The sequence below is a fragment of the Typha latifolia genome, chromosome 5 (assembly GCF_019914945.1).
Source record: "Typha latifolia isolate L0001 chromosome 5, TyphaL0001v2, whole genome shotgun sequence".
Classification (NCBI taxonomy): domain Eukaryota; kingdom Viridiplantae; phylum Streptophyta; class Magnoliopsida; order Poales; family Typhaceae; genus Typha; species Typha latifolia.
Genome location: NC_133090.1, coordinates 15,724,581 through 15,751,098, shown reverse-complemented (window position 1 = coordinate 15,751,098; position 26,518 = coordinate 15,724,581). Strand labels below are relative to the sequence as shown.

The window sequence follows — 26,518 nt, the reverse complement described above, 5'->3', positions numbered from 1 at the left end:
TGGATTATGTGATAAAATTGAGTTCAAGACCTCTTATATTTGGGGGAAAGTTACTAGTACTTAATTAGTATTTAATCTCACAGTTGATATCAGTCATCATAAGTCCTATTATTCGGAATTCTAATTACATTTTTCATCAAATTGTTATATATATATATATATATTAGAGAAAATTTTAATCACAAGGTTATAATCAACAGAGACTAATACATATAAGAAATAGAGAGAGAATTTAAACAAGGCTCAAAACTTACCAAACATTAACAACAAAATAGATAAGAAATTATATCAAGCCTAAATGACGAAAAAACAGAGTAAATAAAGCATGCCACAACTCTAAAATAGGGGGTTTAAGTCAGTTCCATATAATTCTAATAAATTTGGACCAATATTTAAAGTAGGCTAACATAACAACAACCTACATCAAATCAAACAAAGAAGACCCTCCAAATATTGAGAAAAAAAATGTAGTAGTTATATATAACTATATTAAAATTAGAATTGAATTTGGAATCAAAATTTAAAAATATAATATAATATAATGAAATTTATTTGACAAAATAAAATTTACTGTTAAAAAATTAATAAAATGCATCTAATATTATTATCTGGAATGAGAATTTAGGGGTGTTAAACTTCGATTGCTTAATAAAATTTAATCAACCCAAGCTTGAGCCTTGAGCTGATTAATCACTAGCTAATCACACAAACGATAGAATTTAGCTCATTTATACCTCGTTAACAAACCGTCATAATAGTTAGGATAGAAATCTATTGAATTAATTATCGGATAAATCTCTTTATTAGACAACCTAACCATATTATTAGTAGTGCCTCCGCCTAAGTAACGTTTCCAAATCCTCCACAAAGACAACTTTAACTTACAGTCCTCGTCGTGAGTCGTCCCCCAGAAGTAGACCGTTCCATTCGTTTCTTCCTCTTGGATTTCATCTCCATTCGGATCTCGAAAGACCAAACCCTAGCAGAAGGGCAAGGGATGATGAGCGAAGAGAAGTCGACGAGTCCGATGGGAAGCAGAGAGAGAGATCGGGAGCTGCTCATCCCCGTCGCTGGCGACGACGCTGCTGCGGACTCCGAGTCCAAGGCATCCGCCTCCGGTTCCACCTCCTCCCATCACCACCTCTCGTCCGGTAGAGAGGTCAGCCTCCCTCACTCCTCCCTCTCGCCCAAACCCTAAATTATGTCGTCTACTATGGTAATCTCTTTAATTCAGAATAATTTTGGAGTAATTTGGATTGCTATGGTCTTGATTCTTTTTCTTCTTTTTTTTTTCTTGATCAGAGGCCTTACCTGCTCCTGCTACATGAGATATGTTAGTTTGGTTTAATCTCTTTGTTTGCTAACGCTAGGGTTTTGTTGAGAGCCTTATAGTTGTAATTCTTTTGTGGGTTGCTATTTGATTTCGGATATAATAGCTCGATCTTGTATATTTCAACAAGGGATATGTGATTGCAATTTTCTTAGAAGACTGCGAATGCTTGATTAGTTTTCAGCTTATGGTGGATTCCACTTTTCCTCATTACTCTATTAACACATTCGGTTGCTTTGGTAGCCTACGATGGAATTGGAATATTGCAGAAAAGAAATTGTGATTTTGGAACTGCATCTATTAACAGAATGAAGAAAGAAAGAAAATCATAATTTTTTGAAATTACATCTTATGTTTATCTTTTCATCTATTCCATTGATTGTTGCATTAGCACTACAGTGGTCATAGGTAGGGAAGAAGGGTGCATGTCAAAATTACTTCAATGAAATTAAGGATTTGTTCACTTTAGAAAAATACATGCTATATCAACCAATTTTTATGGAGTAATATATTTTCATAGACCCCTTCGGTTGAATTGCTATTCTTTTTGGCCATGCAGGCATTTTATAAGGTGGTCCAAAGTTGGGCTTCAAAAAAGTTCATGACAGGATGGTGAGCTGCTTCTATTTATCTATTCATTACTATAATGGTTGGCAACATTAAAACTGCGTTGTATGTTTTGAGCTTTCATGTGGTATAGCATACGCAACTTTTCTTAAATGGATTACAGTAATATAATGCTAGCACAGTACATCACTATTCAATATATTGTGTTATTTGACCCCATCCTGACCTAGTCAGTCACATTTTTCTGGATCACATTGATATTTCTGATTTTGTTCCTGTCTTAGGATAAATAGCTGATGTTTCCTTGACCTTCCCAATAATCAATAGCTGAGTAATTTTTTTTATTTTTAAACTACCTTTATGAGACTCTCTTCAATCAAAATGCCCATTATTATCTGAATGTTAGTTAAAGTAAAGAAGGAAAACCAAGGATATATTTGAAAATTTGGAATTACCAAAAGAGTGCAAAGTGATGAATATAAATAAATGTTGATGGAATGGCAAAAACCTGAAACTAAATTTATATTCAAATATTGTTTCTCTCGATACAAGGCAATTAGAGCTTGACCTAGGAATTTATATATTATAATTTGAAAGTTTTAACAGGTTCAGATTTCTAATCATGGTTGAAATATGCAATTGTAAAGGTCAGATAATGCTTGGGAGAACCCTTTGGAGAAGGGGCAGGTGTTCTCAAACACAAATTACAATTAACTTGTAAAATAGATCACCAGTTGTATCACTTCTTTTTAATAGATGATAGATTAATTGAAAAGACTAGATAGTAGATGCATCCCCTAGAAGGTGTTCATTGAAGAAACTAGCCCTTTTCTAGTTGTAGTCCACTAGGAAGATGCAATCTTTAGGCGATAATCACATAAGTTAATATGGTATAAATACGAACATAGCTATGTTCATTTAGTAGAACGTCTGTGTCCAAGTAGATGTTCTTTTAACTATGATCATTGGCTTCTCCTCTGGTGCTTGTGTGCTTTCTTTAGCGGAAAGTAAAGGTTACCATGTGTCCTGTATACGTGAAGTTGCACATTTCTGTTGTTTTTTTAACTGATTGTCATCTCAGTGTTATAATTTTATAAAAAGAATAAGTTTACTGCCAGTTGCAGTGTCATCCTTCTCTTTGGATATCATTAGTGTTGTCTCATCCATCTCTTTTTGGGGACAAATTGCAGCGTCATCCTCTTCCCAATAGCGGTCACCTTCTACATCACCTGGTGGTTCATTCATTTTGTTGATGGGTTTTTTTCACCAATCTATGCGCAACTTGGTATCAACATTTTTGGTAGGTTGTCTTTTCTATATGTGCAAGTTGATGTCTAGAATGTTTATAAGGAAAAACATATTTTTGTTGTTGCCGTGTTATTGTCCTATTTATTTCATATTTCCTTTTTGTCTACATGTTTCTATAGTTCATTGGTAGTTCCTCACTAAGCTTACCACTAATTTTGCAGTTTTATATTTTTCTTATTTACTCAGGATGTGAAGTAGTTTGGTTTTTGAAATATTTTGTTCATAATTTTGAAATCCCTATGCATCTGACATGAAGGATCTGAGATGCTTTCCAATATATTCTTGTTTCATTTACTCTTCCTGTATCACTGAATGTTGATCTGTTTCATTTGCTTCTTGCATGTCTATATAATGACCTTGACTATTGACTTATACATAACGATCTTTAGAAGACACATTTAGTGTGTGCTTACCCTTTGCATACAAAAGGTTCAGGTCTTGAAAGCAATATCTTTAGAACTGAGGGTAGGCTTGCATATATCTTTCCTTTATAGATCCTGCATAGGTGAGATCTTTAGAAGACACACTTAGTGTGAGCTTACCCTTTGCATACAAAAGGTTCAGGTCTTGAAAGCAACATCTTTAGAACTGAGGGTAGGCTTGCATATATCTTCCCTTTATAGATCCTGCATAGGTGAGAGTTTTGTGCACTGGAACATTTTTCTTTGTTTATAAAGCTAGGATTTTTTTTTAAAATTCTTATGAAAAGGAAGAAAGGTTATCATTGGAAATCAACTGCAAAAGCAGTGCTCCTTGTTTATTCTATACTAGATGATTGTTTTGCTACTACTTAGCAAAGTTTTGGTACTCTTTTGGTAGTTACACTGGTCCTTTTCCTCCACAGGGCTTGGTTTTATAACTTCAATTACATTCATATTTATGATTGGAGTGTTCATGTCATCGTGGGTTGGGGCATCTGTTCTCAGCCTTGGAGAGTGGATTATTAAGCGGATGCCACTTGTTCGCCATATCTATAATGCATCAAAGCAGATTAGTGCTGCAATATCACCTGGTAAATTTCATCACTTTGATTATTTTCATACATTTAGTATTGCGTCACTAATTATTCGCTTAACAGATCAGAACACACAAGCTTTCAAGGAAGTGGCCATCATTAGGCACCCTCGAGTTGGTGAATATGCATTTGGATTTATCACTTCATCCGTTGTTCTTCAGGTTCTTAAGACAAAATCTCGTGATCATCGCTGTTGTTGTAAAGTTTTACATGGTTTCAATTTTCTGCTGGTCACTGCTTTCTCTCTGATAGGGACTGGGTGTCACATGATAACTTCATCCTAAAGCATGAAAATGATTAGTTTATTAGGGTTGTACAACATAGATGAATTGCACGGGGAATGATTGCCAACTTGTCAAAGAATATATCATGGATAATAATGACCCTTGTCTGACATATTTTCTAGCTTTCACGTTTCTTACCTTTATGTGTCACATGATTGAATCTGGCTTGTGCATGTATACTTGGTATAAAATGGCACATTATACGTGAAATTTTATTATGGCCCGGACTGCAGAATACTCTACTGTATATATAGATGTCATAACGCAAAAATATTTTATTACTTGCGTACATTCAACCAGTTACTAATTCGTAGCAGGGTTATTCTGGTGAAGAGGAACTTTACTGTGTCTATGTCCCAACGAACCATCTCTACATTGGTGATATCTTTATGGTCAATTCGAGGGATGTCATCAGACCTAATCTCTCAGTACGTGAAGGGATAGGTAATCTGCAACTTTTTTCATTCAGTCCAGTGCTCTTCCTCTCTACTTTTTTTCCAGTAGAATGCGGCATTTGATGAGAATAATGTGGATAATTAGAGATTAGTGGTAGTTAACATCTTTCTACTCGTGTGCAGAGATTGTGGTCTCTGGTGGCATGTCAATGCCCCAAATTCTCTCGACAATTGAACCTCACACGATACTCGAGGAGAGGACTAGAGCTAGCCGAAGTTGAGAGGCAGTAGTGCTTACCGTCTCTCCCAGGGAAAGAAGCATCATCATCCTTTGCTTGAAGAGATTATAGAATTTTGAATTCTGCAACGGCCGTAGTTGGATTCTGATGACATGTAATATAAATCTTTAACCCACCAAATCTATGTATATTATATGAAAATGACCGCTAAAATAACTCAGCATCATATCAAGATTGGCTTGTATTGCTTTTGCTTTGTATCGGATTTTATCTTAACCAGTTCACTGTGATTAATATCTGGAATTTATCTGGCAATGAACCTAGCTTTACAAAATTCTGAGTCCATCAACGTCAGTACGATCTTTGTTTACTAATCTTTATTTGTTTGACTGATATACTGGGTATATTCTTTTGGTGTAATATGCTTCTAAGAAAGTCTGAATAACTCGAATATAAGTGGAGTGGAGATGCATACGAAAATTGTGTAGATTTGTACGAAAATGTCATGTATAATTTTAAATATATTTATTAAAAGATTTATAGATTCTAAGGAAACCCAATTATAAAGTGATTAACTAGTTACTATCCACCAAGGTGTCCGGAACCCACCTACTTTAATCGTAGTCGGTCCCATTATTCTGCAAGCGACAATGAGATGTTAAATCCATCCGTTGATAGAAGAGCCAACGGCGACGATGCGATCCTCAGAAGCAACACACAGGAATCCCCCCCCCCAAAACCCTAATTCTTGGAAGCCCTCTATAAGTAGATGCCAATGACGCCGTCACCAATAACTTCTCATCTTCCTCCTCTTCTTGCCTTGAGCTATCGATGGCGGTAAGCGTTTCTCCTCTTTCTCAATTCGCTAAGGGGATAAGGACGGTGACGAATGTATCTTAAAGGTCTCGTTCGTCGTAATGGCGATTCGCCTTGACGACCATCCTGATATATCACCACCCATATTCTGAGTCCGATCCCCCCTTCTCTTCTAGATCCCCAAAATGTAGTCTTATTCTTTCTTTCTTTTAGCATCTTGGCCGATGATTAAAGAAATTAATGACAAGCATATGTCTGAACTTATTTCGTGTGGATAAATCTAATCTTCTCTATGAGGCCGAGCTTTTGTGAAAATTTTATTTGTTTATTTGTTTATTTTATTTGGTTTTATTTGAATGGGGGTCTGTGATGAACACTCTGGAATTTATTTTTGATATGACATCTTGTGATTACAAACCCTACTGCCTTCCTTCTGAGGCCTCCATCTTGTTCTTCGATTGCGAGATTATTTAACGTTTCTTATCTTTCGAGAATTTTTTGCCGGATCTTTTACTCGGTATTTGGAGAATCCACAAGGTCGCGTGATGATTAGTTGCATAGTTCAAATGATAATCTCGACATGAGATTATGATTACCTTTGAATGTCTTTCGCTCCTAACTGACGACCTTATCATTATCTTCAATAATTAATTTCTCGAGTTAACACAGCGACTAACGTTTTGATTAGCTGATTAAGTGATTTGGGTCTTTTTGAATCAATAATTTGATCTTTTACGTACGCATTTCTCGGTGTTTGCAATGTAGGTCTCTTTCCCACCCAGTTATTATTACTAACAAGAAAATTTATACAATAGTAATACTAACAATCAAAAATTGACTCTAGATCGGTTCAACACAAGAATGTATACCATAATAATTTTATCTCAGATGGAGACAAAAAACTCGCACATATTTGCGTATCAAAATTTGATTCAAAAGAATATCCAAGCTTTTTGCGAGTAGTTGCATAACAGAAGCCATGCTGGAACTTAATTCTTGTTCCAGTTCCTGAATAACATCGTCAAGATTAACAAAGATAAGCAGCTAAAGCTCTTCTTGTAGCAGTTCATAATTTCTTCATATTGAAATCTAATAACCGTTGACTCTTGAATCTGTTGGTATTAGGCCACTTCTGCCCAGGACTCGAATCCAAAATCATAGCTTAAATCTTCAATGAGAAATAAAAATTTAATCCTACACAAGACGACTGTATAGAAAGCTAAAGGAGCTCTTGATGCTAACATATCAAGAGGAAGAATTGAGGGGCCAAAACTCCATCAGCCTTTTATGCAAAAGTAAAGATCCTATGTCCTAAACTTTATATTTGCAGAGGTTCTCAAAGCCCATGTACTCCTGGTGCTCAATCTTGGTGACAATGTTAGAGATACCAACTCCACCTGCACGATAAGATGAAAGGTATTATGTCTGCATTAGAAAAGATGGATAATAGCAGAGAAATAACTAAGTTTCATGATCAAGACTATTCCATTTTTTTTAACTGGAGACAGAAGTACCTAAAGAAATTGCGCTGACAAAAATTGTAGAGGCCAGAATGAAGATGATAAGTGATGCTCTCCCCATCAGAATGATCAGTTTACGCACAACATGTTGGCCAACAAAGGCAGCAACGGTAGCCACAGCAACAAAGTAGATTGCTGCCAAACCAAAAGAGGAGTCAGCGTAACAACTTGTACAGCATCAAATAAACTAGCCCAGAAGATTCATTTAACCATTTTATCAATAAAGTGGTCAATTATACTCTTTGTTTCCTAGAGATGCACTACTGTTAATTTCAACACAAGGGCCTGTTGTAAGTAAATTTTTGGGCTATTTTTAGGTGTCTTGTTTCGTGGAAATTTTTTTCAATCCAACTTACCATCTCCTCCTATTCTTTTTCTAATTTCTCTTTCTTCTAAAACTATAATAATCTGTACTTATGCTCAAAGTTATTTTATTTCCTATATTTTAAAGTGAAACTGCTAATGTTTTCGTTAAATTTAGTTTAATGATGACAAAATAATCAAATTATCTCTATTGTATTTATTAAAAAACATAGAAATTTTGAGATAATATACTCAAATGAATAAAACAGCTATGGTGCCCGGTTAAACTTAACAAAAAATTTAATTTTTATTTTAGTCATAAGTACAAGAACTAATTTAATTTTTTTAAATAAAAAGCAATAAAATAATTTTAAGTATAAGTATGTGAAGGTAAAATATAATTAACCCTAATTTAAATCAATCCAATGTAATCAACACTAATTTAAATCAGCCAAAAGAAACTTTTTAGATAGAATTCTTTAATTTCATTTTTTTAATTCCTACATTTAAAATTTCCTATATAAACCTAAATTTCTTTAAGAAAAATTTCCTATATAAACCTTAATTACTTACTTACTAAACGAGCCCTAACAATTTGAAAGCCACAAAGAAAGACAATTAAAGGAAAGAAAGAGAGAGAATCGTGTTTCATAGTACCATATGGCATAGGGAAACGCCTTAGGAGGTAGTACTCGACGACTGACATGGATGAGGAGAACGTCATGGCAAATGTGGCTGTAGCACTTGAAACCTGCAGCATTTCCTTTTTATCAGACATTTACCGATCACCAAATAGGACGGGAAGTAAATAAAGTATTTCCGCAGACAATGAAAATTTTGTACTAAACTGTGAAGAGATTATCACTACACAATTTTACTACTGAATTCATGTGTCTGTATAGTTATGTCATGATTTAATACGTGTCTGTACAGTTATGTCATGATCTTCTACATCTGCATGAGTCTGTATAGTTATGTCATGATCTTCTACATATATGCATGACTCTGTATAGTTATGTCATGATCTATATATCCGACAACAAAAAATCCAGCATACTTCTTCCACAATCAGTACAAGATTATATTCCATATCAATAAAGTATGACGATGATGTATAGAAGGCATGTGTGCTATAAGAGCCAAAATATACCTGTGGAGGGATGCCAAGTTCCAAGAAGAGTGGACCCATAATAAAACCCCCACCAAGTCCAAGCAGTCCACCAACAATACCAGCAACAACACCTAATAAACAATACACAAATAGCTGATGGACCTTCCAGTCTGTCCCTTCATTTCCCTTCGATGATATTACTCTCCTTCCTTTGTACAAGCTTATTGCTTCATACAAACTCACTGATAAAGATACAGGAATCTGCAAATCAACACATTAATAAGTAGTTATATCCAAAAGTAATAATAAGAAATATCCAGAAAACATTAGCCACAGGTTATTCTCTAAACACAATCACAGGGAAATAACAGTATGTAGTACCTGCAGCAAGTTCAAGACCCAGTATAATGTAGAACATGTTGATGTGTAGTTCTGCGCATGTGTATGGTGAATATCAGTAATCTTTGGATATTTCGGAAAAGAGACTAAAGAGATAACACAATTTTTCAACACGAAGACCACACCTTTGTAACCTGTAGTACAAGGAATGCCATCCATACAAAGACAAGAAGACCAAGCTCCTTCCAATAGACATTCTGAAGAATTGGGACCTGCAACGTACATTCATTTAGTTTTACAAGCCTTGTGACACGGCAATTTCTTTTTATCAACCAGTATTACCTCTGGATCAATAATCTTGGTCTTGTTTTGAGCACTATTGCTTGGACCTGTAGGAAGTGGTTTGTATTCCACTTCTTCACTTCCCTCACCTGAAAAACATGAGAAATTAGAGCCACTTTTTTTTCATTCTGTGAACAGATTAATGGGCAATGATGATTCTTTGCATGCTTACCATTGGACCCTAAATGTCTGGCAGCCTCCTGGAATGAAACAAGATAGACAAGTGAATAAACATTACTGAAGCAGATACAAGTGTTAAAAGAGGGGGACAAAATCTCAAGAACATTACCTTCTTAATTATTGTCTCTTTCTTCCATGTCTCAACACCCTTCATGAATGCCTTAGTCGATGTGCCTACACAATTCATCAAATTACATGAACCATGCAAACATCATACGCGAGAGAGATATAATTATCATGCTTGAAGATAAATCAGTACCGAGGAACAGAATGATTAGCAAAACTGTAACCATCCAGTCTGGAAATATAACATTGAAAATAACCCCAATACTGATCCCAAGCATAAGCATGGGCTGGATCAGAAGAGCCAAGTCATAATCGATAATAGGCATATCCAATGTTGGATGCCTCAGCTTAAGATTGTAGTAGACTGTAGAGGCAGCCGCGCCCATGATCATACCTGACCAAAGAGAACAAGATATCAGTATGGAGAAATACATATGAATATGTTTGACTTCTGATTAGAATCTTAACTAATACAAACCAGATAAACTAACTAGTACAAGATCTTGATCCCCCACAATGTGGTTCCCATGAGAAAAAGAAATCTAAATTTACAAAGAATTATTCAGGCAACATATTATTGGAACTTGGCGTCCAGTCAAACAGTAGTACACAATGATAATTTAAATGAAAATTTAATCTCTGTTCCATTTGGGTTCCTACTTAAGAATTCTTACCATGTCCAGTCCTTAAATTTTTCAATCATTAGATTAATTTCCTGAGAGTGATTCTTCATAAAATTTCAAGGGTTTTGGAATTTGCATGTACTATTTCTACATCTTTAATCTGGTAGCAGACAACAAAACCGAGAGAAAGAAAAACTTACATTTTGATATCGCTGTGGATGATTTCGGATCAAACCCGATGATCAACGTTAACATGGGAACAAAAATCCCTCCGCCACCGACGCCTCCAACACTGCCAAAAGCTGCTCCACAGAATCCGATTATGGTACCCAAAACAATTTGCCATCCGAATTCCATAGGCTATCATCAAACACAACAACTTCAGCATTCCAAACACTCAATCCGAACTCATTTTAATCCAAAAAAGAACAAAAGCAAACCCAAATCGTAAAAAACTTACCGGCCAAACGTGTTCATAGGAAGATCCATCACTCTGCCACAAGAAGTTGACAACCTTCAACAAGTAACTCGCTGCCGTCGTGTTCCCGTCGGTAATGGAATCAAATCCTTCAATCTTAAGCCCTCGCTCTGCCGACACCAAAGAAGAGGCCAGGAGGAACCCAAACCCGACAACGGTCACGAAAGCCAAATTTCTACACCATTTCCCGTCCATTTTCGCTCTAAAGGTCTCGTCTGAAACCCTTTCCGGTGATATAAAGCACAACTAGACTACAAAGAGATCTCTCTTTCGCCGCAAACTAAATCCCACCAAGAAAAGAAAAAGAAAAAGAAAAAAAAACCCCTACGAGAGAGTTAACAGGGGGAGGAGGAGGAGGAGATTTCCCGGTCAAATCGGTGCCAACGTGACGGGAGTAATCACCGAATTTTACAGGCCGCTACCGTGAGACCGTCCGATACGTACCGCGGGGCGGACCCGAGTTCTGTGCCTGTTTCGGAGTCGGAAGCGATGCTTCTGCCGGGTACCGAGACGAGCTTAAGAATGTTTAAGTAAATAGCGCCAGATTCAGAATCGTAATAATACAGTGGGGCCCACGAAAACCTGCTTGCCTCCCGAGCGAAAGACGAATTTGCCCCCATATGATGGATTAGGATTTAGGACTCTTTTTGCATATATATATATATATATATATTTTTTTTTTTTTGAGAGGATTATAATTTATCCAAAATTAGCTGAGACACTTCAAATTGGATTCATCTTAATTACGTTTACCAGGAATCAGCTACAATAAATAGGAATAGGAATAGGAATACTTTACGTGCAGGATTAAGTTAACCTCTCTCAGCTATTTCCAATAGAAGTCAGAAACAACACATCATTGCTTTAACCCATCATGTGTTGTGGCAAGCATCATCCCATCATCAATGCCGCTGCATGTGCCATAGAGACATCAATGATAAAAAAAATAAAAATAAAAAATTAAGCAATTTATCTTCATAGTGTAACTCTTAGAAGCACTATACCCTCGTTGAGCAAAAATAGAAGCTCTACCTTGAAAAATAAAAATTGCAATCCAAAGTACTAATCAAGTCTACATATCCCACTAGGTTTTTGAGGCCAAATTTGTCCCTCATCTTGGCGGCGTAATGCACTCGATGCGATGTGGCATGCCAACTTGGTGAGAGAGAGTAATTACGCACATGGGAAGGAGTCAATTTTGCTGGCCGCAGTGGGAGCCGAGCGGGGTGGCCACCGCATTGACCTGACTAGGGGAAGGAGGATGGAGGATGGAGGATGGAGGACGGAGGAGTTGTTAGGAAGTTGATGGGTGTTTTCTTATTTATTTGCAGTAGTTGGAGTGTCAGTTTGACTTTCAAGATTGTTGTGCTTTCGTAAAAAACCTCTCAGATCTACGAAAAGGAGTGGACGTTGATTGTAACCCAATTCCAGCTTTATAGCTAATCGATAGATAAGCGTGTGAGTGAGTACGCTGGTGTCCCTCTCTGGTTTCAATTTTTATTTTTTTTATTTTTTTTATAAAGAATTTATATAATCAAATTCTCCCACTACCTTACCATAACTGCAGTGTAGATTAGATTTTCGATGAACCGTGATTCAGATAAAGGAAAAGAAGAAGAGAAGACCGTGATTCACACTGCGACGTAGTTATGGAGGACTCTGTTTTAATTGGTTAGATATGATTAATATAATCATCAATGGATGCACGATCTAGCCTTCCAATCTTACGGCACACTTCACGCTACATGTCTCACAAAGAAAGGTCTAATAGTTTATTTTGATTATATTACAAAATACAAACTAAGTCTTTTTATTGTAAATAAAATTCTTTATTTCCTAAAAACACCTCTGTTAAGTAGATAGATATAATTTAATCCAAAAGTTAGATTTACTTAATTATAAAATCAAATTAAGTCTCCAAAACTGTTTCAAGACAAACTAAAACACCAATTTTCAACTAAACAGAATCAAATAAAGGCTTGTAAAGATTTAAATAGCATCCAAACAAAGAATTTTTCACGTGATCAACAAATCCAAAACTACTGATATATGATAACGAAAGTTATTTTAAAATAGTGAGATTTCGATGATTTAAAAGTACAAAGTATTATTCTAAAATGGACGAAATATAACTCACAATTTTAGTAAATAAATAAGCTTTATTTATATATATATATATATATATATATATACGAAAAGGTGTGCCTTTATTTATAATATAGTCAAAATATTGGATGTTGAATATAGTTTTATTTATTTAAAATGTAGGTGTGCATGGTCGATATCAAGTAGATCTGAATCCATCGAACTTGCCGTTGAATATATGTCCTCACCTCATGTGATGAACTCAGACTATTGGTGTGATCAAGTGTCCTGAAATCCTATTTAATAAAGGAGGCCACTCAAAAGAAATATGTACCCTACTGGCAAAATAAATATATATATATATATATTTTGGGTAAATATTACAAAAGAGATTAGGTCACCAAGAACATATATATATATATATATATATATATATATATGAAGGGTTAATATAAATATTCTCGACCTCATTCGGCGAACGCAAAGAAACGTGTTCGAGTTGCACTCCATCAATGTGCCGTGAGAAGCAATCAACAATTTATGGATGAGATTAAAGAGAAAGCAACTCGCATTTGGCAGAGCATGGAAACAACCCATCAGATTGGATAAAGAGGTAGCTAAGGTTATTGATTCTCACTATACCAATCTTATCATTCTTATCCAATACTCAGAAATCCTCACAGGAAAACAAACGATAGTATGCCAAAAAAGATTGTTGAGTATCGAGAGTTTAATCACATATAATCATTCAGTTGCACAATGAAAAAGGATAAATAAATAATAAAATTAAAAAAAGATCTTCCTTTAATTGCTTAAGTTTTTTAGTTGAGTTTGAATTCTAAGACTTAACAACGTCAAACTCTATTTCACTCTAAATGTGACACCCTATCAGCCCAACTAAAGATAAAAAATCGATGAACTCTTTTGCAGTCCTAGTCTGAAATCACGTGTATGTACCAATTTAAGACTAAGAGGTTAATATATGTAACTTTTTCCTTGACAGATATGACTGCCTGGAAGCTTTTGTATCTGCGGCTACGATTGAGTTTACTCTTTTTGTTTTTAATCATTCAATAGCCCAAGTACTAGTACAAACTACTATCATCACATACAAAATCATTTAAGCTTCATCAAATTTTAGTCTAATTTAAATCTTAAACTATATACATCATTGAACTAATATTTTGAACTAAATATTACTGAAATAATTTTATCTATAATAATTATTTAATATCAAAGTTAGATACTAAAACCTCCTCGGCCATAGAAAAAGATAACTATAAACTCTATTAGAATTGGTTAATCTCTGATTAAGTTTGATGACCAATAATGAACGGGTAAAAAGAATCCCAAACGTTTCGATATCCTGCACAAAGGTCCCAGCTGAATGGGACAAACATAGGTTGTCGTGCAAAGGACTATATGGGCTATGACCACTCTGAGCTCACATCAATCTCTATTGGGTAATATTTAGCTCATGCAAGAATGATTCATACCTTCCTTTCTTTTAAAAGTTTAGTTGAAATAGTCCTCACAACGTTTAAAATGATAACAAGCCCCGGTACTTTACCACCACACTCACTTATTGATAAGGAGATAAATATGAAACAAAACATCTGTCTGGAAGTGGAGACGTACCATCAATTGGAATAAGATAGGAGGAGGGTGTGGATACAACTCAGACATTTGTACGACTATCTTTTCAATTAATACCCGTCAATGTTGCTAGTCCCATGCCAACCACAAGGTTGTCGACTTATCAAAAGAACTATATGCGTAGATTCTTCTTCTTTTTTTTGATAGAAAAACCACCCTAATTTTGGCATTACTTACGAGCCATTCCATTTGGTAACGTGGTACCTATGGCATCAAAATACAAGATTCATAGCAAAGGTTCAGGGTATGCCTCTTGTCAGGTACATCCATAGTCTACATGTTTACCAGCATTAGCAAACCAATATGCTGCTTGGTTTGCTTTACAGTTAGTATGCACAATAATGTACACTAAGATACAAGAGAGAAGTAGATTATAGTCATCTATCAGCCATAGGATAGTCCAAGGGGCAGGCACTGATCCTTTGAGGATGTTGACTAATACTGTGGAATCCATTAAGCATCCATGAGGTGACGGCAACCAACGGGTTGGGCGGCAGGGTTTGCCATCTTTCCGGGTCCGGGGAGCAGGAGCGAGTGTGGCGTCATATTCAAATGCAAGTGCTGTTGATCTCTCCCATATGATGCAAGGGAGTTCCCTAATATTGTTGAAAGTAATATTCCTTCCGTTCCTCCATGTTTGCTAGAGAAGGGTTGCCATAATCGATAGCATAGTTGGTCTGCTGCTGTTAGGATTTGGATTATTTGGATTATCAATGTTATTGAGGAAAAGCTCGTGATCCCTGATTTTCAGTCTGTTTGGGGAACGGATACTTGCCTTTCTCAATATTGAGGAGATTGCAAATATTATCGGCCAAATCAGCAGGCACATTATGCATAGATTTTAACTGGCAACAGATGCTGCTTATCACACAAATGCACTTAAAAAGATGAAATAATAAGAGGATAATGACATTACAGAAGAGAAAAGGCAAACATACAGATCACCTGTGTACAATTGTTTGGTGGAGTGACCAGCTTAAATAGAACTGTACATCACTATTAGCATAGTGATCCGTTGCTGCCTTGTATCAATTCACACAGTGTCACGAGTACACCGTAACAGTGAGATTTCTTTGCTAAGCTATTCATACAATAAAGCTCTTCTTAAAAATTATCTCTACTTGCCAATATGTCCAAGCTGTTGGTTATAACTTCTTTGGCATAGCAGGTCACAAACAGATAAAGGATTATGGTATTAATCAGGTTTAACTCTTAAGTCCGTTGTAACTTATCTAATAATATTGGTCTATCAAAATAATAGCTGCCAATTAATAAATGCGGGTCCAACCAACTAACCAAGCGATGACTAATGTCTCGTTATCAACAATGTTGTCTATAAGTAGGACGTCATATATGATAACATTAGAATCGTAAAGATAATCTTATCAAGACCCACCACTTCCGCAGCTGGATAGGATATCAAGCTCATAGAAGAATAGAAGATATATTTAAGAACACTAATAATTGTAGCACTATGAACTTGGTAACCAACCAAACAATACAGTTCCTGGAGCTCTCATTCAATTACTTCGCTGTGGCAGGACGAGGCCACAGCAATATTTCGTGGTAAGATGACAAGGGAGAGGGACCAACACCAGTATAGTATGGGGAAGTCGGGTCGAGGCTAGGTTTGGGGCATTACTTCCAAGTGGATCCAAGCTTTAATAAATCAAGTCCTGCAATTCTTCTAATTTGAATTGGGTACACATCTCCAGTTACAACTCACATGAAGTGGCCCTACACAGCAAGGTTAACAAATCAAGCCCTGCACCTTTTTAAGTTGGCCTGGGCTACCATCTCCACCTGTAGTTACATAAAGTGGCTTTTTTACTGGGTCCATAGGTAAATTTCTGTTAGGAGCATATTAATTTCTATTCTACCTCATTGTAGGTTCTTTTCCTTTTCTTTTTTCCTTTCCTTTTTCTCTTTTTCTTTGTTGCATTCTTATCAGAAATCATAGATAAAATTTGATAATCTCAGTTACATTTTTCATGGTATTGACATGAAGCTAAAAACACATTAGTCAACATTGAATCATGTGAAATTGCTCGGGTGAAAGAAGAGAAACCATCTTTTCTGAAGCAAGAATATACACACAAAGACCTTCAGAAGTTCAGATAGTAGATATAGAAACTTATGCATGCAATTATATACAAAGGAACAATACATGTAAGACCACTAGAAACAACATCTGCAGGAAGGGAAGGGAATAGAGAACTACTAGAAATAAATCCTAATAAAGCCTTTATTAGAGATGCTGCGAAATTGATTCAGTTTATGAATAAGAAAATGAAGGAAAAGATTAACAACAGAGAAAAGAATATATAAATCATACACCAAATAAGATGAATATTACCAAATAAAGGAAAATAACAAGCGAAAGACATCAAACGATTAGGCCGGAAAAAGGAGAGGGTGAAAGGTATAAAATTTAAACATGTTTTGTAGTTTGGTAGAAGAAAGAAAAGATAGAGGATTTCAAAGTTATCAAAATGCATTGCTTGGAAACCATGCTACTTGCATTCTAGATAAGTTTCTAATTAATTGTGAGAATTTCATCTCCAGAACAAATAACAAGAGAAAAATTATACTTTTGGTAACTGATTAAGAGTATAAGACATAAGTAGAACTTGTGCAGTAACCTAGAGATTGTAATAGCATTAGGAAACCTATTCTACTAATCACAGTACATAGATAGATACTTAAAAACAAATCTTTTGAGGACATAATACGTTAGATCAGTGAAACCAGAATTCATACAAAAAAAATTCTTATCCTTAGTTATATTTTAACATTTATATATTTCCTTTGATTTCTCACCTCTTAGCACAAATAATTTAACTAGTATCCAAGAAAAGAAAAATAGCGAAGTGCTATAAATCATTGTGCTTCTTTATTAAAGTTTAGAGGAATAACACTGTACAATTTAGCAAGACGTTATTGAACTCTAATAGAGGGAAAATCCTTAAGTTAACTCTTGACATTTTTTTTTTGACAAAAGGCAGGAGCCCTGTTTTATTGAAACAATTAAACACAATCAACCTTACACTTTTAGTACATAGGAGTTGTTAAGTTCATAGTCCTAAAAACAAAAACCACAGATACCCCTACAATGTCAACAAAAACCATCAACAACCAGACACCCACAACTCCACTAGGGGTTACCAACAAAACATTGAAAACCTAACAAAGTTTAACCCAACAAACAACCACCACGCATTAGTATACTAACAGTACTTCAAGCCAGAATTCAAAGAGTAACAAAGTCCCAGTTAAATCAAGCAAGCAAAAATAATAGTCTTCAATCAGTTTAGAATCTCCACATCCACTGGCTGAACCAGCTTTTTTTACTCTTTTTGCCGCATCCTCGCCTTGTAGCCTTGCCCAACAAAGAAACAAAGCAATTACTTTATGTTGAATGTCTTCCCAGGATTTAGACTTATCAATAAAAATTTGATTATTTATTTCCAATCATACATTCCATATCAGAGCAGCAGCCCACATAGCAACCCATTTGGACATCTCCTTATTCTTGCCAATCTTAAAATGAAACCAGTTACACTAACCAAATCGAGAGCTAGGGGTGTCAAAATAAATGAGCGGCTCGAGTTTGGCTCGACTGAAGCTCGAGCTCAACTCAGCTCATGCTGAGTTGAGCCTGAGCTTATTTTCGAAGCTCGATTTAAATTTCAAGCCGAGCCTGAGCTAAAGCCGACTCGATAGGCTCGTTACTGCAAAGAGTCTATAAGCAGAGGTCTAGGCTTGTCAAGTTGACATCTCTAAGCAGAGGTCTAGGCTTGTCAAAGTCAAGAGAGCAATTGCTTATAGAGCTAAGGAGCTAAAACAATTCCTATTTATTTCGGTGAGTAATTCAAAAGAGAGCATTTATTAGCAATACTAATCTCATGGTTTCCCATTTCAACTAAACTCCAAACACCGACGGGAGGGTGAAAGGTCCAACCAAACTCCAAACTCTCCAAACTCCGATGGGAGGGTGAAAGGTCCAATTTTGGAGCAGCAATCACTTTAGAGAGAGAGAGAGCAACGGGGAAAGGAAGAACTCAATGCAAAAGCAGTCCACATTCTATAAAAGAAGACGTGCCTAACAAAATTTCCTCCAGCCTCCTCCTACTCCTTCTGCCTCTCCTTCCTCCATCGACCTTCTCCTCCTCCTTCGGCAAGTCATCGTCGTCGTCGCATCCTCTTCCAATTAGGCTCGGGGTCGGGCTCGACTCAGGCCCAGCTCGATTTGAGCTGAGCCAAGCCTAAATATTAAATTAGGCTCGAAATTAATTTTAAGCCAAGCCTGAGCGAACGTTGACTCGCTCAGTCTCGGCTCGTTTACACCCTTACCCAGAGCCAATTTTACCTTGCTAAAAATCTACTTCACATAATGACATCTCACAAGTAGATGGTTAACAAATTCCTCCGGAGAACAAAAGACACATTTGTATTCCACTCCACCCTCTTTTTTTAAGATTGTCTTTTATTAATATCCTGTTCTGGCAAATCAGCCACAGGAATGCTCGTACCTTAAACATAATTTTTAATTTCCAATTTTCAATAAAGTATGAGAGATGATCACCTCATGATTCAGAAATTTATAAAGAGATTTAACTATAAAAATACTATTACTCTTAAGCCTCTACTTTATCTTGTCTTTCATGGCCGACATAGTTATCCCACTATTTTCCCTATATCAATCATATCATTCTCATCATTTTTCTGCTGCTCAGTTAAGTTCCTACGGTACTTTGGGTTCCAAACACCTCCATTTCGTACATCTTTAACGGTTACCTTTTCATATCATACAATATCAAATAGACCAGAGAAGTTTGTTGCTATAGTACACGCACCACAACAAATATCTTGCCAATATATGATCTTATCACCCTTTTGAACCTCCCATTCAGTACTGGTTTGAAGTGCCCATCCCCAAAAATGGGAGATTATAGTAGAGTTATTAATTTGAAGGAGCTTTACTTTTTTCCTCTTATAGTATATTTGCATTATCACCTTTGGCCACAACTCTTTCCATCTTGAAATAAACACCACCACCATTTAGCTAATAATGCCTTATTCATATTGATTAAATCCAGGATCCCTTGCCAAATCCTTCCTCTTACAATCGTTCTTCTAGGAAATTAGAGCATATTCTTTCCTAGTTTCCTCAGTACCTCTCCAAAAAAAATTTCTCCTTAAATTGTCAATTCTCTTCTTGTCCCAAGTCGATCTACTAAAAAAAACATATAATAAACGGAAATGGAGCCCAACACAGTTTATGAGCACAATTCTTCCCCCTAAAGAAAATAACTTACATTTCTGGTCTGCAAGCCTTTCGTCAATCTTATTAATAAACGGCAGCCGGTCACTCTTCCTCAATTTTCTGTCATGGGAGGGGAGCCCAAAATACTTTAAAGGCAGTTTTTCACCTTTGCAATTTAAGAAGTTCGCAAACTCTTTGACAATTGGACACATGGAGCTATCAAATGCACTGTGAATGAACAACAAAGAGCTCTGCTTTTTATTATCGTATACTATAGATAGGCAAGAGCGATTAATGGCAAAAAGTACAAAGACGAGCTTTTTCCTAGAAACGGAGACGAACACTGGAATTAAAGCTATAATACGAACAGCAAACAAAACTCACTCACTATCATTTCATGAAATCAAATTTCTAGATTATACTACAATTTGAGAAGGAGCAAAAATACCTCAAGTTGAACCCCACTCAGATGAGATCTTCCACCAGAATGGGCTTACGATTTCCTCCATCACTCTCCCCTTCTCCCTCGTCTTCCTTCTCCTCACTGAGCCCTAACTTCTTCTTTCCGCCAAGTATCCCCAACCTGACTCCCTCAACGCAGGACCTCTTCCCTCCCACATCCTGCTCCTCCTGCTCTCCGCCGACAACCACAACCCTATCACCTTCCATCTCTTCCTCATCGACACCCACAACCACCACCTCGTCTACGGAACCCTTCCTTCCTTCCACTCCACTTCCTACACCGCCGCCACCGCACACTGGCATCGTCTTCGATCCACCGCCCCCGCCGACGAGAGAATCAGCGATCTCTCCATTGCTCGGGCGCGGATCCTGGACGCATCCGCCTTCCTTCTCTTCATCATCTTCTTCTTCTTCGGTGAAGCGAGATTTGATGGATATGGCGGCGCGGGAGAAAGCTTCGATGATCGATTCCGGAGGTAGGGCACAGTCTTCGAGGCCGGCGTCCTCCAGTTTTGGCGGGAGCAAACTCTGGAAAATTCCACCGATTTCCTCTTCCGCCATTTGCCACAGATCGAAAACTCGAGTCACGATTAGTTTGGGAGTAACCGACTTAAAAGCTGCGCCAGATGAGCATCCTAAGTTAGATCCGACGGTCCTTATTACTCTTATCAATACATTTTTCATAGTTTCCTAAAGAAAAATCTCGTAAAAACTTCAAATAATTAATTTACTCTCAATTAATTCTCTTGACTAATTTAGTAGATAATTAATGTCTATATAAAAAATAAGCAATAGTTCGTTGGGTCTATACCCAATTATTAACACAAACAACTGTGTAAACAATTTGGAGGTTAATGTTTCTCTCAACAAATATTCTGAATGAGAATAATCACAATTGGATTCTTTAACCTTTGGTATGGTAGGTAGTCTTCCTACTCAAAGTGATAACTTCACAAGAGAAGCAAATTACAGAAGGGAGAGCAAGCAACAACAAACTGATCACAATACAACAACAGTGACTAAATTCCGGTGCTGAAGCCATGGCTGCCTCTCGACCAACGTCCGCGTGATTCGACTTCTCCTGTGTCTGCTCCACTGCTCGACGTGGTCTGATTCACACCATATTCACTGGTTGTTTCACTGAATTCGGCGCTACTGATGTCTTCTTGGTTCCCAAATGCCATTTTCCTGAGTCTTCTTACGTCGCTCTGTTGACCTGAATCCTTTCCAGGCTCGCGATGGCCATGGAAAGAGCTTTGGCCAGGTTTAATGCCAACATTCAAATCCTCATTGGAGATTTCTCCTTCCAGGTACCGAATTATCTGCTCTCGAGTTTTAAAAAACAAAGTTGATTAAACCAAGCAGTGAAACAAAAAAAAAAAAAAAAAAAAAAAAAATCATGTTTGAGTTCTCCAAACGAGTACTGATTATTAGAGTAATATTGGCTACTACAGAGGCAGGGAGGAAGGAAGGATAGGTGAATGCTGTATTTAGACAGCCATTTCATACGAGATCTGCAGATTATATCATTAGAAAAGGCACCTGGCTCATTTTTGGACGATGACTTGCTGAATGGCGCACAGCAGCAGCGGCGCACTCAATCAAGCGTGCCATTTCATAAGGATCATAGTTCGTTTTAAGTCGCGGATCGATGAGCTCGTCGTAGTTGTCCTCTTTGAGAGCTCGTGTCATCAATGGCCGTGCCTGCATGAAAAGACACGAGACCCAAATGACTGCAAGGGAAATCCACCGATATATGACATAGGAGGAATACTACTACGGATTACTTGCATGTATTTTTCTTGGAAATACAGCAGCAAAATCTCTTGAGATGCCGAAAAAAAGAAGTAAACTTCAGATGTACAGTGACTTCTGTTTTACTGCAGCTGAGACTTTATAGAATAAGATCCAGCAAGAAAATTTCTTGAGAAGAGAGTTGTTTGGACACTAACCCAACCAACCAAGGTCTCATCCATGTAAGTCTGAGATGATTGTACAGGTTTCCTTCCGGTAATTAGCTCGAGAAGAACAACTCCAAATGAAAAGACATCAGACCTATATGTAACTTTGCCAGAAGATGCATACTCTGGTGCCAAGTACCTGCAGGAATAGATCACATGAGAAGAGAAGACAGACATATTGGTTCCAACAGAACAACAATTATGTCATTTAGGTTACAAGACATTATTGTCTCTTTATAAAGATTGCTCTCTCTCTCTCAACTCGCTCGGCTCTGTTTACCTGTTACAACAGCATGTAGCTAGAAATGCATGTTGTATGCCAATCAGCAGGGTTTAAATATGCTAGCACTATCCAGACCTAGGTGTAAAGATTACGAAGGATTGACATGTGTTGATACTCCTCCTGATGAAAACTATAGCATTTGTTTTGGGCATCACAATATATTACTCAAAACTTATGGACTATCTCAATAACAGATTTATTCACCTCGCAGAACAAATTATGAGGTCGAGAAAATGAATTACCCAAAAGTTCCCATGACTCGAGTAGAGACTTGAGTTCTATCTCCATGTTGAAATTTCGCTAACCCGAAATCCGCAACCTGCACAAGGTTTGCAGCTTGTTGTTTAGCCTACTCTAATGCTTGCAGTTAAAGCTAGCTATTAGCCTTTCATGTACCTTACCTTTGCCTCAAAGTTGAAATCGAGAAGAATATTAGCTGCTTTGATATCACGATGAATAATCTTAGGATGACCTGCAAGTAAGTGAGACTTAAAGAGTACGAAATAAAGCATGGCTCTTGGAAAAACTATATACTGAAATAGCAAGAAAGAAAAGAGAGGCAACAGGATGAACTCACAGTCCTCATGCAGATAAGCCAAACCCTTTGCAGAAGTCAAAGCAATTTTCCATCTTCTGGGCCAATCTAGAGCTGGTCGATCACTCCCTACAAAACAAGCAGCATATAAATATAAACATGTAACAGTTTCTATAATGCATGGTGAAATTAGGAAAATTAAAATAAAAAACTGTTAATAATTACCATGTAGATGAAACTCGAGAGTCTTGTTAGGAACAAATTCATACGCAAGCAGCCTTTGATCCCCAGCAATACAAAATCCAACTAATGAGACCAAATTCTTATGATGCACCCGGCTAATAATTTCAACCTCTGCGCAGAACTCGCGATCACCCTGCCCGCTCCCAGCTCGCAGTTTCTTGATGGCAACATCCATTCCATTGAGTGTGCCACTGTACACATAGCCAAATCCACCTTGCCCGAGAAGATTAGCGTCGGAGAATCCATTCGTTGCCGCCGCCATTTCTTCGTACGTGTAGGAACCCGTTGAGACAGCAATGGCGAGCGCCGGCGAAAGTGGGCGCTGCTGGAACTCAGAGCCACCATAAGAACCAGAAGCTCCACTGCTGCTAATTGTCTGAGAAGATGCAGTAGGAGGTGGTGAAAGTGTTTGTTGTGTTGAGAAAGGAAGGGTTGTAGAATGAGGTCCAGAAGCATGTGAGTCTGTGAAAGGAGGAGCAAGTAGTCAAGTTTCAAACGAGAAAGAAGACAAAATAATTTACATAAAAAGATTCATGCCTTCAGGTACAAAAGTTTATGAGCGACTTAAGTGATTAGTAAGAGTAATTAACCCAGGAAGCTTTACATAAACATCTAGTCATCTATGCATGAAGGCCAGCTCTATTTTGGTGTCTAACAGGGCCTGAGCTCGGCCCTCCACCCAATCGGCCCACAGTAAAATTGGGTCGCGGAAAAAAAATCATAAATACTTAGCTCTGGTTCACTTCTAGAATAATTTTTTTTTCTTCTTATTTTTAAAATATAACTTCTTATTTCATAATAACAACTAAATAATATAATAACCTCCATTTATAATATAAATATTATTTATTAAGATTACATCTTATACTATACACTAACTAATAAATAATTTACTCTTGATAGATATATTTCATCAATCTACTTTATATCAAATTAAAGAATATTCATTATAATTTCATAAAAATCAATTTTTTCCTTTACTTTATATTACATAAAAAAATGATTAGTACACTATTAGTCATTTTTATTTTATAATACAAATAAATAAATAAAATAGTTATTTTTAAAATAAATACATCATTTTAAGAATAAAAGAATAACTATTTGAAAATTGACCTCATTAACTAAGTACAGAAACTATGTTTATGAAGAGAAAAACCCTTTAGTTTTAAATTATTCATGGACGAAGGTTACCTTTGGGTGGCGTTGACGGCCGTAGCTCCTTTGGTTTCTTTCTGCAGAAAGAGAGGAAAATTACGATCGCCGCCACCAAAAGAACCACCCCCCCAGCGGAAATCCCCACCACAAGCGGAATAGACACCGACGAACTAGACGAAGGCGGTGGCGGTGGAGTAGGAGGAGGAGGTGGTGAAGACGGAAGCAGCGGCGGAGGAGGAGAACGCGAGGGTGTTGGGTTCACCGCCGGGGGTGGTGGAGGAGAAACCGGAGGCTTTACAGGAGGCGGCGGAGGAGAGGACCCTGGAGGCGCTGGCGCTGGCGGCGATGTGGGTGTGGGTGAAGGATTCACTGGAGGAGGAGGAGACGGTGTCACTGGAGGAGGTGATGAAGGAGTCACTGGCGGAAGGATCGGAGACGGTGGCGGAAGAGGAGGAGGAGGAGGAGACGTAGGTGGGGGAACAGGTGGCGGGGTGTTCGGCGGCGGAGACAACGGGGGAGGAGTATCTGGCGGCGGAGCTGTCGGTGGAGGAGTATCTGGCGGCGGAGCTGACGGGGGAGGAGTAGCTGGCGGCGGAGCTGACGGGGGAGGAGTAGATGGAGGCGGAGCTGACGTGGGCGGAGGAGTAGATGGAGGCGGCGCTGACACCGGAGGCGGAGGAGTAGATGGCGGTGGCTCTGACGCCGGAGGGGGAGGAGACGACGACGGCGGAGTCGGAGGGGAGTTGGGGGGAGGCGACGACATCGTGTAGTCGAAGGAATACCGAGCTACTCTACAACGTTTATGTCTTTCTATACATCATATATGCTCTAAGAAAATGAAAAAAAAAAAATCTTCGGCGCTCTTTTGATTCTTTCAAAGAAGGGGAAGTTGGCATTTTTATTTATAAATAGAAACGCATGGAATTCCTTTTGAGTAGCTAAAGTACAAAATAAATGTGACATGAAATTTTATTAGGTGGTCTATCGATCGATTGGAATTAGGTGTCTCTATTTTTTATTTAATCTGTTCTTCTAAATTAATATAGAATTTGGCACGTATTTTTTATTATTATTTATGAGCCTGAAGATTAGATATTTGTTCGACAAAGAGCTGAAGCTATTGACTTCTTGTTCCTCTAAGCTAATCGTACTATTAAATAATCAATCGAATTGAGCTAAGTTACTAAACCGTCAAGTAACTTTTTTACAATATTATTTAGCATAAGAGTCGAATTCATAATCTACTTAATAATTATGAGAAAAATATCTAATAACTCTTTAGAGTTGGTTGGTTAGAATTTGGCACGCAGTGAATTGATGTTACAATGCTGCTCAGCTAGAATATTGATGGGATTTTGTCAATGCGTTGCCTTTGGAAATAATATCATTGGCCGTACCAAACATATAATTTATATATCTCATTACATGCTAGGAAGCAACGTACATGGACATAGTAGCCTTATTTGATTCGTATGAACGTGAGAGAAAGAGGTACTTTAACCAGGGCTGCATTGCAATTTATATATTTTGAGGCTTTTGGGTTAGAGATGCATAAACTCTCTTAGTTAAATCAATATCGTTAAGATTTAAACCCCAAAACACCCATAAAAATATAAGTATTTTTTAACCATCTGAGCAGCATGGGTGTTTTCTTATGTTTATCAAATGAAAAATGAGCAATTTAAACAAACCCAAGACTTCACTAATTAGCTTACAATTCAAATCAATCCAATAAGAAAAAAGAAACAGAAAACAAATCCAAGCTGAGGAGGTTTCATAATATCCTCTTAAAAACTTTAGCTTGGGTATGTTGACATGGCAACCTCCAGTTGTTCAAATCAAGTCGCTTAATCATGATGCTAATATCAAGCTTAGAATAATTGAAGCTGGCTTTGTTTTCTAAATAATAAAAATTGCCCAATTTAATCGTGCTAACAAGTCGACGACGACTTC

At 37.2% G+C, this 26,518-nt stretch overlaps 4 protein-coding genes, 1 long non-coding RNA gene and 3 other non-coding genes across 11 annotated transcripts; 4 read left to right on the top strand and 4 right to left on the bottom strand.

Annotated features, from left to right (window-relative positions):
• The first annotated feature begins 829 nt into the window (after positions 1–829).
• Positions 830–5,472, top strand: LOC140789337 (protein LIKE COV 1-like). Its single transcript, XM_073139003.1, has 7 exons — positions 830–1,159; positions 1,890–1,942; positions 3,088–3,197; positions 4,050–4,217; positions 4,284–4,381; positions 4,822–4,948; positions 5,083–5,472. Exons 1-7 carry the CDS (start codon positions 998–1,000, stop codon positions 5,178–5,180), a joined length of 816 nt encoding a protein of 271 aa, XP_072995104.1. The 5' UTR covers positions 830–997; the 3' UTR covers positions 5,181–5,472.
• A 543-nt stretch (positions 5,473–6,015) lies between these two features.
• LOC140789985 (small nucleolar RNA Z43) lies at positions 6,016–6,110 on the top strand. The gene has a single exon (XR_012109285.1). It is a non-coding gene; the product is annotated as a small nucleolar RNA Z43 (small nucleolar RNA).
• Positions 6,111–6,315: 205 nt separating this feature from the next.
• On the top strand, positions 6,316–6,395 carry LOC140789990 (small nucleolar RNA U83). The gene has a single exon (XR_012109290.1). It is a non-coding gene; the product is annotated as a small nucleolar RNA U83 (small nucleolar RNA).
• Positions 6,396–6,487: 92 nt separating this feature from the next.
• On the top strand, positions 6,488–6,585 carry LOC140789983 (small nucleolar RNA snR60/Z15/Z230/Z193/J17). The gene has a single exon (XR_012109283.1). It is a non-coding gene; the product is annotated as a small nucleolar RNA snR60/Z15/Z230/Z193/J17 (small nucleolar RNA).
• Positions 6,586–6,845: 260 nt separating this feature from the next.
• LOC140788863 (sulfite exporter TauE/SafE family protein 3-like) lies at positions 6,846–11,434 on the bottom strand. The gene is made up of 12 exons (XM_073138339.1): positions 10,899–11,434; positions 10,639–10,798; positions 10,009–10,209; positions 9,859–9,923; positions 9,742–9,769; positions 9,570–9,658; positions 9,413–9,499; positions 9,270–9,320; positions 8,928–9,149; positions 8,435–8,528; positions 7,469–7,609; positions 6,846–7,351 (listed from the first exon to the last, which is right to left on the bottom strand). Exons 1-12 carry the CDS (start codon positions 11,109–11,111, stop codon positions 7,266–7,268), a joined length of 1,437 nt encoding a protein of 478 aa, XP_072994440.1. The 5' UTR covers positions 11,112–11,434; the 3' UTR covers positions 6,846–7,265.
• Positions 11,435–11,633: 199 nt separating this feature from the next.
• On the bottom strand, positions 11,634–12,161 carry LOC140788864 (uncharacterized). Its single transcript, XR_012109107.1, has 2 exons — positions 11,949–12,161; positions 11,634–11,827 (listed from the first exon to the last, which is right to left on the bottom strand). It is a non-coding gene; the product is annotated as an uncharacterized lncRNA (long non-coding RNA).
• Positions 12,162–14,864: 2,703 nt separating this feature from the next.
• Positions 14,865–20,989, bottom strand: LOC140789597 (uncharacterized). 4 transcript variants are annotated; one of them, XM_073139361.1, is made up of 2 exons: positions 20,372–20,989; positions 14,865–15,502 (listed from the first exon to the last, which is right to left on the bottom strand). In XM_073139361.1, exon 1 carries the CDS (start codon positions 20,944–20,946, stop codon positions 20,389–20,391), a length of 558 nt encoding a protein of 185 aa, XP_072995462.1. In that variant the 5' UTR covers positions 20,947–20,989; the 3' UTR covers positions 14,865–15,502; positions 20,372–20,388. The 4 variants fall into 4 exon arrangements, with proteins under 4 accessions (XP_072995462.1, XP_072995463.1, XP_072995461.1 ...); XM_073139362.1 differs by lacking the exon at positions 14,865–15,502 and adding an exon at positions 16,086–16,460; XM_073139360.1 differs by lacking the exon at positions 14,865–15,502 and adding an exon at positions 17,529–18,036 and having other exon boundaries at positions 20,372–20,987.
• Positions 20,990–21,203: 214 nt separating this feature from the next.
• On the bottom strand, positions 21,204–25,354 carry LOC140789596 (proline-rich receptor-like protein kinase PERK15). Its single transcript, XM_073139359.1, has 8 exons — positions 24,602–25,354; positions 23,390–23,869; positions 23,207–23,293; positions 23,031–23,101; positions 22,872–22,948; positions 22,338–22,485; positions 21,928–22,089; positions 21,204–21,707 (listed from the first exon to the last, which is right to left on the bottom strand). The coding sequence occupies exons 1-8, from the start codon at positions 25,326–25,328 to the stop codon at positions 21,405–21,407; spliced, it is 2,055 nt and encodes a 684-aa protein (XP_072995460.1). The 5' UTR covers positions 25,329–25,354; the 3' UTR covers positions 21,204–21,404.
• Between the last annotated feature and the right edge of the window lie 1,164 nt (positions 25,355–26,518).